The 14522-nt window shown below is 47.3% G+C and overlaps 1 protein-coding gene across 1 annotated transcript in view; it reads left to right on the forward strand.

Moving 5' to 3' along the window:
• RCBTB1 (RCC1 and BTB domain containing protein 1) overlaps nt 1-14522 on the forward strand; it is a 69302-nt gene that overhangs the window by 1635 nt on the left and 53145 nt on the right. Inside the window, exons 2-4 of the mRNA XM_073546084.1 lie at nt 991-1158; nt 6359-6509; nt 13816-13982. Coding sequence (XP_073402185.1) covers nt 991-1158; nt 6359-6509; nt 13816-13982 — 486 coding nt within the window. The remainder of the gene's footprint in view (nt 1-990; nt 1159-6358; nt 6510-13815; nt 13983-14522) is intronic.

The following is a 14522-nucleotide window of genomic DNA, read 5'->3' on the forward strand; positions in this document are numbered from 1 at the left end:
TGATCTTATACGAAAGATGCAGCAAAATGGCTTCATAGCTAAAACTGACATATCTGAAATGACACTGGGAACAATAAGCACAGCAGGGTATTATCCAGATAACTGGGCGAAGAGGCGACACTGCTCATCTCATGTGGTTTTGTAAGGGTACCGTTACACCTAGCGACTCACCAGCGATATGACGCGGTCATGATCGCTGGTGAATCGCTAGGTGGTCGCTAGTGAGCTGCCACTCAGGCAGATCTCACCAGCGACATCGCAGGGGATGGGGGTCGCTACTTACCTGTCACACCAGGCGATCCTGCGTCCTCCCGCCCGGCTCCACGCGTCGCTCATCGTCACAGCAGGAAGCACCGCAGGAAGTGGACGATGAGGAATGGTCCAGCGGCTTCTCGCGCGATCAGCGATAACCAGCGGGGGAGCCGGTCGGAGGTAAGTATCACACAGCGATGTCGCTAGCAATATCGCTGTAACGTCACAAAATCGGTGACTTTACAGTGATATTGCTAGCGATATCGCAGTGTGTAACGGGGTCTTCGGAATTTCAGGTAACCTGCATTAATGGCAGTGTAATAGTCCAGTCCAGTAAGAAGTCCAACAGTGGTTAATTCTCGACACCTTTTGAAGTGCTCACAGCTTCACCAAGAGAACCATACAGATGTTTCTCATGGTGAAGCGAGAACATTTCGAAATGTTGACAGGCTTGACAGTTCCACCACTGCAGGCCTCTGGTTGGGAATCTGTTAACATGTAAGTTACGGTAAGCTTTCTACAAGCTGCAATGTTAAAGGGGTTGTCCTGGCATATTATAAAAGCCGGGTATGGCAGAACTGTATATTGGGTGTGGATCCTGTTGTGCTGAGCAGTCAGTGGAAAGGTGAGAGCTCAGGCACAGCTTTACCTTCACTTGTATGGAAGCTCTGTAAATGTCTGTGCATGCTAGTAGTTATCTAGTGCAATACTTGGGTATAAATTGTTTTATTTTTTTAGGTGTTCAGATTGCCTACAACTGAGGTGAATCCCTCTCAGAACATGGTGGATTTTGGGAAGTGGCCGTTATTCACTTTATTATCGCCCCAGGAGGTGGCATCCATCCGACAAGCCTGTGTGTTTGGTACATGTGCAAATGAAGTCATCTACACCAATGACAATGATGAGGTTAGTGGGTTTATGGCTTTTACATATTTTAGCTGCTTTGTTGTGTTCTTAACGGGATTGTTCAGGATTACATTCCTGTGTGGTGTGAAGAGATGCAGCTACAGGCCGGGTGCTGGATGGTGGCTCCACATGCCATTGCATTTCTCAACGCTTACTCTAATGGACCAGCGCACTATAATTACTCTTTGCTAAATATTGTCTCTACATTACACATCTGTCTGACAGATTTGGGTGGGGTCATGCCTTGACCACTCCTTTCTTTGAGTTGAGATTTGTTGTAATTGTATCCTATGTAACCTACAACTTGCTGTATATGGTCCTGTAAAGAGCTCCTGCCATGCTGGACAGGGCTGTGGAGTCGGTAAGCCAAACCTCCGACTCCTCAATCCCCCGGACTCTGGCTCCACAGCCCTGGACTACTGAGCATGTACGGTACATAAAGTGCAGCACAGATTCATCTCCACTAAATGCAGAGATCCATAGATCAGGAACATTCGTTTATGGGACGTCTCAGAACGTTCCAAATTCTGAAAGCATTTACAGCACATCCTGTGTTGTACTACTGTACCAAATATATTTTAGGAGTCGGCCCATTTTATACAGACGGACTCCACAGCCCTGGTGTTGTATGGGCTATTACTGTACCTCAGTGTATGCCATTGGATTCTCTGAATGGAGGTAACTACTTAGTCTAATTTAAGATACAGTAGCTGGGACCTGTAGTGTTTCTGAGAAGACTGGTGCCAACAAATATAATGGTGACTGTGGAAGCTTGGTCAATCCATACAAGAATAAAGGGATAGTTCACTACTGACAACCCCTTCTCAATCTCTGTTCCCAGTAAAAGAGCCCTCATACACTATGTTTCTGGCACTGTTCTAGTGGTGTCAGTGTTGGCTTCCTGGGCTTGCATGTTACATCCTGCAATCCTTGTGGCCAGTTAGTGGCTGCTTAACGCTTCCTGCTTTTGGAGAGTTTGCACACATCTGAAGGAAGCGAGATCAGCAGCTTACTTTCTCTGGATGTATGCGATATGTCCTAAGGAGGGAAGAGTGAAGCGGCTGCAGGGATCGCGTGACGTAACAATGTCATGTGATCCCAGGGAGAGCCAGTGACAACCACCAGAACGGCACATGCACCAGATGGGATTATAGGTGTTAATGCACTGGGAGCAAACATACGGATTGAGGTTGTCAGAGTAGTGGACAACCCATTTAATAGGGTTTCAGTTTGAGGGTTTGTTTTTCTTTTGTCAAAAATCCATGTTCACTTGTTCACCTTCTTGGTGGTAGTCGGTATTCCTCTTTATATTTTTGCAATACTTACAGTAAGACTTTTAAACAGTGTGCCTTCTAGATCCTCTGTATCTCGATACATAGCAGACTAAAATGGGCCAGAGTGTAATAAAAGAAAACCTTCAGTGAGCTTGTTCTGTTAACAAGGTCTGTAACGTAATTTCTCTTCTGAACATCTAACTTGATTTATGACCAAGTAGCTTAACTGTTAGTTAAAATTTAGTGTAGTCCTAAATATTTTTGGAAGAGGCTTCCCTTTTAAATTGAACTGTTCATTGAAGGCTATCAGACCTACAGTAGACTGGTTATATCCCAACCACAGCAAGCCCAGTAAGTAACTTGGTGCTATCCTCGTCTGTCCCCATTTTATACTGCTCTCAGTTTAGAAGCCTAAACCTGGTGATTGATTCCCTTTAACTTATTGAAAAAGCCCTCCTCCTCCCATCAAAATTTGTATCCTCTTAATATATTGCAGTCATCATATTATATGGCAATGTGTACTTACAATTGCTCATTTTACTTTTCAACCCAGCCAATTCTCTTTACCATTACATCTGATATAAATGTCATTAAAAACTGACTGGCTGAATCTTTCTAAAGGTACTGTCACACTTGGCGATGTACCAGCGATATGACGCTGTCAGGATCGCTGGTGCATCGCTAGGTGGTCGTTAGTGAGCTGCCACACAGGCAGATCTCACCAGTGACATCGCTGGGGACGGGGGTCGCTACTTACCTGTCAGACAAGGCGATCCTGACGTCCTCCCGCCCGCATCCACGCTCGCCTCTCCACAGGAAGCGCCGCAGGAAGCTGACGACGAGAAACAGTCCTGGACGTTCTCTCGCGATCAGCGATAACCAGCAGGGGAGCAGTCGTAGGTAAGTATCAGACACAGCGATGTCGCTAGCAATATCGCTATAACGTCACTAGTTATAGCGATATTGCTAGCGATATCGCTTAGTGTGACAGTACCTTAAGCTCTATGTAGACACAGGAGATCAGTTTTTCTGAGGGAGCAGCTAGGTCATGAGTTTTAGGAATGAATTCTGCAGGGACAGCACACTTACTGTTTGTACATAAACTGGGTAGAAAATCGAAATGAACAATTGTAAGTACCATATAATATGATTGCAATATTTTATGAGGCTATAAATTGGGTGAATGTGCTGCCTTAGGCTGCGTGCACACGCTGCGGATTCCGCTGCGTTTCCGCAGCGGTTTTGGCCGCTGCGGACCCGCAGCAGTTTTAGCTGCGGTGTACAGTACCATTCAAATGAATGGGAATAAAAAACCGCTGTGCCGACGCTGTGGAAAAAACTGCGCGGATTTGCTGCGGTTTTGAATCCGCAGAAAGAATTGCATGTCAATTCTTTCTGCGGAAACCGCTGTGGGTTCCTATCTTCACCATTGTGGAGATAGTGAATCCGCAGGACCAAACCGCAGGCAAAACCGCAGATAATCCGCAGGTCTTTTGACCTGCGGTTTTTGCAAAATCCGTGCGGATTAATCCGCAGCGGATTCCGCAGCGTGTGCACGTACCCTTAAGGTATTACCAAACTACTCCCATAATTTCTGCCTCTAAAACTTTTTATTGCCATCAGTCTTGTAGACCGGATTTATTTTAACCACATTCTACAAAACTGCTCAAATTGCACATGAAATCAAGACAAGACACTGTAACCTAAGGCTATGTGCACCTGCGGGTCTGCAGCAGATTCTGCTGCGTTGTACAGTACCTTTATTTCCTATGGAAATAAAAAAAAAGCTGTGCACATGTTGCGTTTTTTTTTCCACGCAGTTTTGTTTCGGTTTACAAACCGCAGCCTGTCAATTGTTTGGTGCAGAAACGCTGCAGTTTTATACCTCATCCATTATGAGGTGTAAAACCACAGATAAACCGCAGGACTTTTGTCCTGCAGATTTACCTGCGGTTTTCTCTACAAAATCCGCAGACCCAAAAAACTGTGTGCACATAGCCTAAAGGATTTTGTAACCTTAATACAGTCTTATACTTAAGACCTATAAAATCTTATAAAACAGTGGCTGGACCGTAGATAAAAAAGTACCTATTGTGTCCCCCTTTATCCTTATAGAGTGCAAGTAGGGTCCTCACTCCTCCTGTAACTGTTGCGATGTGTTGCATTGTATTGTTTCTGTCCATGTCCCTACCTTATTGTAAAGTGCTTTGGAATATGTTGGTACTATATAAACAAAAATGATCCTAATCCTGCATTGCAATCTGTGCTGCTCGGTGCAGTCCCATACCGCCCCTGTACGTCATGATACTCTTGCCCACTTTTAGTCTATGGGTGCACAGTAGCATGTACACTGTTTCAAATTATTATGCAAAAAATATTTCCTCATATTTTCTCTAAATTACCTATATGAATTGCAGTCATTGTTGTTTTCCAGTCATCTAATATTCTAGTATAATTGAAATGTTTTTGAACAAACTGCCTATGAAAACAGTATTTTTAAAAATAAGAAACTCAAAATGCATGTTCCAAATTATTATGCACAGCAGAGTTTTCAACCTTTTTTATTTTGAACCAAAAAAGGGTCAATTGTGAAATTATAAGCATTATCAGCTTATTACAAAATGAAATCAAACAGTTTTCAAGTCAAAACTTTATTCTAGGTGATGTTACATTTGCACATAGGACCCCTTGTTGGAAAGAAGCTTCTGAACTCTCTCGTCCATTGAATTTGTCAGTTTTTGGATGGTTTGTGCTTTAATTGTTTTGCCTGTGGACAGAATACCTCCCAGAGCTGTTGCTTAGATGTGAACTGCCTCCCGCCATCATAGACACTCCTTTTGATGATGCTCCAGAGGTTCTCAATGGGGTTGAGGTCAGGGGAAGATGGTGGCCACACCATAAGTTTGTCCTCCCATAGCAGCCAGAGATGCAGATGTGTTATTTGCAGCATGAGACGGTGCATTATCATGCATGAAAATGATATTGCTGCGGAAAGCACGGTTCTTCCTCTTGAACCATGGCAGGAAGTGCTGTTTCAGAAACTCCACATAGATTATGGAGTTCATCTTTACCCCTTCAGGGATCCTAAAGGGGCCAACAATCTCTCTCCCCATGATTCCAGCACAAAACATTACTCCACCTCCTCCTTGTTGGCGCCTTAGCTGTGTTTTCATGGGGTGTCCATCAACCAGCCATCCTCCACTCCATCCATCTGGACCATCGAGCGTTGCACGGCACTCATCGGTGAGCAATACAGTTTGGAAGTCAATCTTCATGTATCGTTTGGCCCACTGGAGCCGTTTCTGCTTGTGTGCAGTGGATAGAGGTGGTCGACAGGATGGCTTAAGCACAGCTGCAAACCTCTGAAGGACCCTGCATCTTGTTCGGGGGACGTTGGAGGCACCAGCAGCTTCAAAAACTTGTCTGCTGCTATGACAAGGCATTTTTGCAGCTGCTCTTTTAACCTGACGCAATTGCCTGTTGGAAAGAGTCCTCAATTTTTCCATATCAGCACGCACACGTGTGCTGGGAATCAGCTACATACTTCTTGATTGTGCGATCACGATGAAGTGTCTTGGCAATGTTGATTGTAGTCATGCCTTGACCTAAATACTCCACAATTTGTTGCTTCTCAGCAGCCTACACATCCTTTTTTCTTTCCCATTTTGGCAAAAAATGTAGGCTGCTTAATAATGTGGAACAGCCTTCTTAAGTAGTCTTGCCTTTATTTGGACACACCTGTCAAACTAATTTGCACAGATATTCAGTGATATAAAGAGCCCTGACACACATCACCATCAATGAGTTTAAATGACAAACAAAAAAATTCTAACCTTATCACTACTAAACTCTTTTTGCATAATAATTTGGAACACTGTTTATAGGTCATGTTCTCAGACCGCATAACTCTCTAATCTTGTTTCCAGGTATTTGCATTTGGGCAGAATTGCAGTAATTGTCTGGGAACTGGTGATAATCAAAGCACAATGGCTCCAAGAAGACTTGATATACTTTGTGGCAAGAAAATAACTGGCATTTGCTATGGCAGCGGCCCCCATGTACTGGTCTGTACTGAAGGTATGTAAAGTAATTTATTACCTTTCCTTCCTTCCTTTCTGTGCAGGTGTGGGGGGGTATCACCAACTATGCCAATGTCGGCTGCCTCATCCAATGTTTAACTATGGTCACCAGCAGGGGTGGGAGGGTAGATGTGGTTGCTGCAGCATGGAGTGATTCTTTCTCTTTTCCTGTACACATTTCGGCATTTCAGGAAGTATTCGTCCCTTTATCAGATTTTAGATGTATTGCCATAAAAAGCACGAGTCCTATTGATGTGAATCTTTTCGTGCTACAAATTATTTGCGTTGACTGCATGCAGTGAAATCAGGTAGTGTTATGGAAGCTGCAACTCCCTTATAGGAGGAGATGGCAATAACCGTGGCTATGCTTTGAGCCTTCTGGTTGTATTTTGCCATCCTGCTATATCTGGGCCCCTAGCAGTATGTGAGCTCTCAAGCACACACCCTGCACGGAGAATGAGATCTGACTCTGCTCCAGTCTACACTGCTAATGAAGCTGCATACATCGTACACCTGCCTGCTTCTTGTTTATACTTTTGAAACTTTTAATATGAATATGCAAAAGTTAACAATAAGAATATTGAAACCTTTTTAATAGACCTAATTGAAATGTAATTTCTAGAATTGGGCATTCGCTGCAATATTCACCCTCCCCAAAACAGTTCCACCTTTCGATTTTCACAACACAAGCGATCTCCCAAGTAGCTTCTAACTCTCTCCATTTCCAGGACGTCCACCTGACAGCACCATGGAGGACGTCCTCCTCCTCCCAGGGACAGGAAAGCACACGAGAGGTTAAAAGGCCCCGTCCCACCCCTTTCCCTCAATGTCTTTCCTGTCCCTGCACGGAGGGACATACGAGAGGAGCAGGAAGATTACCTGAGGGTGCAGGGGGATCGGGCGGCCAGTCCAATCCTTCCCCCTGTCAGGATGCCCAGGGCCGACACTTCCTGGTGGGGAGTCCCTCTGCCCCAAAGCCAGGAGCAGGACGTCGCTCCTGGAGGAAGCCGCTCCTCCCGGTGGGAGGCTCTCGGCTCCAGGCCGCGCGGCAGTCGCCCGGGTCCCTGCAGGCAGCGAGCGATGCCGGCGCGACAACTTACAAGACCGCGCGGCGGTTGCGGCTGGAAGCCAGGCCCCGCATGCAGCCTGCGGTGTGGGCGCCGGCGATGGAGAACCCGGGGCAGCTGGAGCCGGGTCCCCGCAGAAAGCTGGATGGGCGCCGCCATTGCAGGACGCTCGGTGGGCGGGGCTTCAGAACAGGAAGGGGCCGGCGCACAGCGATGACGTCACGCGCAGATTTGAAAACAGCGCGCCAGCAGCCTGGGCATGCCAGCAGCTCACCGCATGCCAGCAGTTCACCGCACGCAACAGCTGCTTCAGTGGTATGGACCCAGAGGCGCCAGCTGACAGAGGGGTAAGTGCGCCTGGCGCAATCCAACCCCCACACGGCCTTCCCCCGCAGCCCAGGACAACTGACCCGACTATCCCTGTTCTGTATCATTCAGGAGAAGGGTACCCCAGCCCTCCCGACAGAGGTTAAGGACTTGGTAAAGGCCACATCTAAGTCTGTCAGATGCCCGGTTTGCAGGGTAAAGCTGCCAGACAACTATACCAAGACTCTCTGCGGACCCTGCACTTCAAGGGTCGTAAGACGAGCAGCCATCCCTCCTGGGTGAGATGCGATCCTTGATTCGGGAGGAAGTACAGGCCTCCAGATCCAGTCTCTCACAGCAGCAGTCCCCTAGTCCGGGGCCAAGCCAGAAGCGGCTGAGGTGGGAGATAGAGCTATCCTCGGAGACAAGTTCGCCTGAGGGGTCAGACCCCCGGGACTCGGATCCCGAGGAGGGGGAGATCCCGACTGACAGGAGGGACCAAGGCAGGAAATACCTGTTTAAGTTAGAGGACACCGAGGACTTGGTGCAGGCGGTAAGGAACACCATGCAGATAGAGGATGTTCCAAAACCGCAGTCCCGACAGGACCTGATGTTTGGGGGACTGGTCGCTCGGAAACTGTGTTCCCCGTAAGCGAACACATTAAGACAATGGTCCTAGAGGAATGGAAAGAGGCAGAACGGCGACTTGTACTGTCTTGGGACTTTAAGAGCCGACTGTCCTTTGACCCAGAGGAAACACGATTGTGGGAGGAAATTCCTAAAATCGATGTTCCTGTAGCTAGGGTGACCAAAAAAACCACCATCCCCCTTCGAGGACTCATCAAGTCTCAGAGACCCGATGGACCGGAAGGCGGATATTCTGTTAAAGAGAACATGGGAATCGGCAGCTGCCCTTACTAAGGTTAACATAGCAGCCACCTCAGTGGCCAGGTCCATGTTCCAATGGGTGGGGCAGTTGGAAGAGCATTTATCCAACAAGACCCCTAGATCTGAGATTCTAGCTTCCCTCCCTCTGATGAAATCAGCCACTGCGTTCCTTTCAGATACGTCGGCCGAGTCAGTAAGATTCGCAGCCAGAAACAGCTCCCTTTCGAACGCAGCTAGGCGAGCGGTTTGGCTGAAGTCTTGGTCTGGGGATAACGCTTCAAAGGCAAAGCTTTGCTCCATCCCCTTTTCAGGCTCAAGGGTGTTCGGGCCAGCTCTAGATAGCATCCTAGAGCCAGTGTCTGACAAAAACAAGGTTTCCAGAAGAAAAACCCAAGCGTCCCCAGTCCTTTTGTAGAGGGTCCTTTTTCAGGAGACAGACCGATTTTTAGGAGCCAGGGTAGATCCAACAGGGGCTCATAGAATCGTAGAGTCGGAAGGGACCTCCTGGGCCATCTGGTCCAACCCCCTGCTCAAAGCAGGATTCGCTAAATCATCCCAGTCAGATGTCTGTCCAGCCTCTGTTTGAAGACTTCCATTGAAGGAGAACTCACCACTTCTCGTGGCAGCCTGTTCCACTCATTGATCACGCTAACTGTCAAAAAGTTTTTTCTAATATCTAATCTGTGTCTCCTCCCATTCAGTTTCATCCCATTGCTTCTAGTCTTTCCTTGTGCAAATGAGAATAAAGTTGATCCTTCTACAATGTGACAGCCCTTTAGATATTTGTAGACAGCTATTAAGTCTCCTCTCAGTCTTCTCTTTTGCAAACTAAACAATCCCAAATCCTGCAACCTTTCCTCATAAGACAGGGTTTGCAGACCGGTCACCATTCTGGTCGCTCTTTTCTGAACTTGCTCCAGTTTGTTGATGTCTTTTTTTTAAAATGTGGTGCCCAAAACTGGACACAATATTCCAGATGAGGTCTGACCAAAGAGGAGTAGAGGGAAATAATGACTTCACGTGATCTAGACTGTATGCTTCTGTTAATACATCCTAGAATTGCATTTGCCTTTTTTGCTGCTGCATCACACTGACTCATATTCAGTCTGTGATCTATTAGTATACCCAAGTCTTTTTCACATGTGCTGTCACTTAGCCCTATTCCTCCCATTCTATATATGCTTTTTTCATTTTTATTGCCCAGATGTAGTACTTTGCATTTCTCCCTGTTAAAAACCATTCTGTTAGTTGCTGCCCACTTCTCCAGTTTATTTAAATCTTTTTTGAATCCTCTCTTCTCTAGTATTAGCTATCCTTCCTAGCTTTGTGTCATCAGCAAATTTAATCAGTTTACCCTCAATTCCTTCATCTAAATCGTTGATAAAGATGTTGAACAATACAGGGCCCAGGACAGAGCCCTGTGGTACCCCACTTGAGACATTCTTCCAACTGGATGTGCAGCCATTTACGACCACTCTTTGGGTCCGATCACTAAGCCAGTTATGAATCCACCTAACAGTTGCCTTGTCCACATTCCATACTTAGTCATTTTTTCAATAAGGATTGTATGAGAGACTTTGTCAAATGCTTTGCTGAAGCATTGGCTCCTTTAGAAACACTCAGAGCCAAGGGGGGAGAAGCAAGGCCCCTCTTTTCGCATCATCCTCCAGGTCTAGAAGGCAATGACGCCATAGGTGTCGGGGGAAGACTGCGACGATTCGCAGCAAGGTGGCGCCAGGTAACCCAGAACTGGTGTGTCCTCAGAACCATCACAGAAGGGTACAGCATAGAATGTTATTCCCCCTCCCCCCCCCCCGACAGATACATCGCCCCCACTGTAGTCCCGGAAGACTCTACCATGTGGGCAGATCTACAGGACCTGCTCCAGTCAGAGGTCATAGTGCCAGTTCCACAGCAGGAGAGGGGAAAAGGTCATTACTCTTCCCTATTCTCCATTACAAAACCATCTGGCAAGGCCAGAACAATCATAAACTTAAAACCCCTAAATGCCTGGGTGGTATACAAAAGGTTTCGAATGGAATCAATACGCTCAGCGATTCGACTTATAGACAGGGATGCCGTCATGTGTACTCTGGACCTGAAGAGTGCATACTATCAGGTCCCCATCCATCCCTCATCTCAAAGCTTAAGATTTGCAATCAGTCTACCATCCCAGACCTGCCACTTCCAGTTCCAGTGCCTTCCGTTCGGGCTGCCTTCAGCCCCCTGAATATTTACAAAGCTGGTAGCGGAGGTGGTAGCCTACCTGAGAAAGCAGGGAGTCGTCATAATACCGTATCTAGACTACTTTCTCCTAGTCGCAGGATCAGAAGAAAGGCTCATCCAGGACAGGAGCCGAACGATCAGAACACTGGAGTATCTCGGCTGGCTGATCAACGACCAGAAGTCAGACCTAAAGCCAGAAAGCAGGAAGATCTTCCTGGGAGTCCTTCTGGATTCAAGAGACAGAATATCCCGGCTACTGAGAAAAAAGCAGCAGACAATTCAAGACAGTCAAGGGACTACTGAGACATCGCTCCTCCATAAGAGGTGCAATGGAAGTTCTGGGTCTGATGACTGCTTGCATTCAATGCGTCAGATGGGCCCAGTCCCATTCGAGGCCCCTGCAAAAGGAAATCCTCGCAGGATGGAACAGGCGTCAGGATTCTCTCGATGGGCCCATATCCTTACCAGACACCGTAAGGAGATCCCTGCGGTGGTGGATACAGCCCTAGAACTTACAGGTGGGCGTGCTATGGACAACCTCGCCGTACGTGGTAATCACCACAGACGCCAGTATGTGGGGATGGGGAGCCCACGTAGAAGGGAGAATTTTTCAGGGAAGATGGCCAGTCAGAAGCAGATCCTCCAACTTCAGGGAGCTCTATGCGGTCTGGGAAGCCCTACGTCAGAACCGGTCGGTAGTGAGAAATCGACATGTCCGGATATTGTCCGACAACACAACGGCAGTCTCATTCCTGAAGCACCAGGGAGGCCCGAGACATCGACCACTCCAGGCACTCGCAGGACGAATATTTGCCTTTGCAGAAGAGGTGGTCCTCTCCATAATGGCAATCCACCTAGAGGGTTCTCAGAACGTTGTAGCAGACTATCTAAGCAGACAGCGGGTCAGCCCGACAGAGTGGGAACTAAACGAAAAAAATCTTCCATCAACTTTGTCAGCGTTGGGGACCCCCAGTATAGACCTGTTTGCAAACCGGAAGAACTCAAAGGTCGCCAGATTCTACTCCTTGAACCCAGCAGACCTCCCGGACGGAGTAGATGCCCTGAGCCAGGCCTGGACGGAACCCCTCTTGTATGCATTCCCACCACTGGCGCTGATACCGGCGGTACTCAGGAAGATCTGCGAGGACCATGCGTCGGTGATATTAATAGTGCCATACTGGCCAAAGAAGCTGGTTTCCGCTGCTAGGAGCCATGGCAGTAGGAAACCCAGTTGAGCTACCCCTGAAGGGAGATGTTATCCGCCAGGGGTCAATTCGCCATCCAGACCCAGCAAGGCTACGCCTCTCGGCATGGATCCTGAAAGGGACATCCTGAGAGCAAAGGGCTTATCTGAGCAGGTCATATCCACCCTACTGGCCAGCAGGAAACCGGTAACATCTGCAATCTACAGAAAAATATGGAAGAGATTCTGCCTGGAAGGTGGCAGGTCCGACCTCTTGGCAGGTACCCCTGACCTCCCTAGTGTCCTAGACTTTCTGCAGTCGGATATAATAAGGGGCTTAAACCCAGCACGTTAAAGGTCCAGATCTCGGCTTTGAGCGCCTTCTTCGACTACCCTTTAGCCTCCCATCCTTGGGTGGTAAGATTCATAAAGGCCACGCAGCGTCTTCGCCCCACAGTTAGGCAGCTCACCCCGCCCTGGGACCTCGGCCTGGTACTCAGATCTTTATGTAGGGACCCCTACATGCCTAGTGATAGAATGTCCATTTCGACTCTCTCTCGAAAGACGGCTTTCCTCGTAGCCATCACCACGGCCAAAAGAATAGGGGAGATCCAGGCCCTGTCCACCAAGGATCCATATCTCCAGATCAGAGACAATCATATAACCTTAAGATTAGATCTGGCTTTTATCCCCAAGGTAGCCTCTTACCAGAATATAAATCAGGAGATGGTGCTACCATCCTTCTGCAGCAATCCCAGCAATGAGGGAGAACAGCGTCTCCACTCCCTAGACTTAAGACGGGCAGTTATAAGCTATCTAGAGGCCACCAATGACTGGCGTATTGACTCAAACGTGTTCATCCTCTTCGGGGGTAAAAATAGGGGGAGAAAAGCCTCTAAGGCGTCCATCGCAAGATGGATCACATCAGTAATTTCAGACGCCTACCAGTCGGAAGGCGCCAATCCACCAGATACCTTAAGGGCCCACTCTACTAGGGCAATTTCAGCCTCCTGGGCTGAGCGCGCAGATGCCTCAGTCGAGCAGATTTGTAGAGCGGCAACCTGGGCCAGCCTGAATACATTTTGCAAGCACTACAAACTTGACGTGCTATCAGGCCAACATACCGCATTTGGGAGAAAAGTTCTCCAGGCGGTGATCCCACCCTGAGGAGGTGCTTTGGTACTCTCCATGGTGCTGTCAGGTGGACGTCCTGGAAAATAGGTATTAGACCTACCGGTAATGATGTTTCCAGGAGTCCATCCTGACAGCAAGGGTAGTTCCCTCCTGGATAGGTTGTCATATGATGTAATATGATGATACCATTAAGAGTTATAGCATTATCCACGCTGTGGTACTTGTTAAGTCACTGAGGGAAAGGGGTTGGACGGGGCCTTTTAACCTCTCGTGTGCTTTCCTGTCCCTGTAAGGAGGAGGACGTCCTCCATGGTGCTGTCAGGATGGACTCCTGGAAACATCATTACCGGTAGGTCTAATACTAATTATTTTTTTTTTTTTTTTTTTGCAGTACAAACTGTCTTGCGTTAAACTTAATCTTGCCTTATGTCTTTGGTGCATTGTCTAGGTCTGTGCAGCTGTTAGTAATTCTACGCTTTTTTTATTGCTTTGTTTTCTAGATGGGGAGCTTTATGCTTGGGGGCACAATGGGTACAACCAGCTTGGGAATGGTAACACTGTCCAAGGTACCGTCCCTGTTCAGATCTGCGTTGAAGCGCTTACAAAAAAAGTGGTGCAAGTGGCATGTGGCTCCCATCACTCAATGGCTTTAACATCCGATGGAGAGGTAACGTTTCATGGAGAAACACAGGCTCAAAGATTGCTAAACAAATTGCCTAAACTTGCTGAGCAGAATCCACACATTCAGTTAAACGTCTTCTTGATTTAGTGATCTGAAGACTTGTTAGTTCCTTTCACGTGTTTGGGATATTCTTGCACATTTGCCAGACATGGCAGCGTAGGGTCACAAATGGAGAACTGCAGTTGTATATTTTATCTTGTAATACTTAATTTGAGCCAGCGAATGTTGATATAAGTGCAATGCATAGGTGAGTATTCACACTAGCCATTAAACAAAATGAGCAAATACCATGTAATGAGTAAATGGAAATGGTGCATGGGAACTTAACATTGTTTTGATTAAAAAAGCAAGCCATATCACGCCAAGGTGTACCTAACTCTCATAGTTCACATCACTTTGTCAGACAAAAATGGGTAATGGCAGAGCAGGACCTGGATCTCGACTGTTAGACACCTTCTGTTAACGCTAGGCAGGGTGGCCATCCCTTTAAAGAGGGAACCTGTCAGTAGTTGTGGCTGATGTAGA

This window comes from Dendrobates tinctorius, unplaced genomic scaffold (assembly GCF_039654945.1).
Source record: "Dendrobates tinctorius isolate UK_male_01 unplaced genomic scaffold, ASM3965494v1 ptg000145l, whole genome shotgun sequence".
NCBI lineage: Eukaryota > Metazoa > Chordata > Amphibia > Anura > Dendrobatidae > Dendrobates > Dendrobates tinctorius.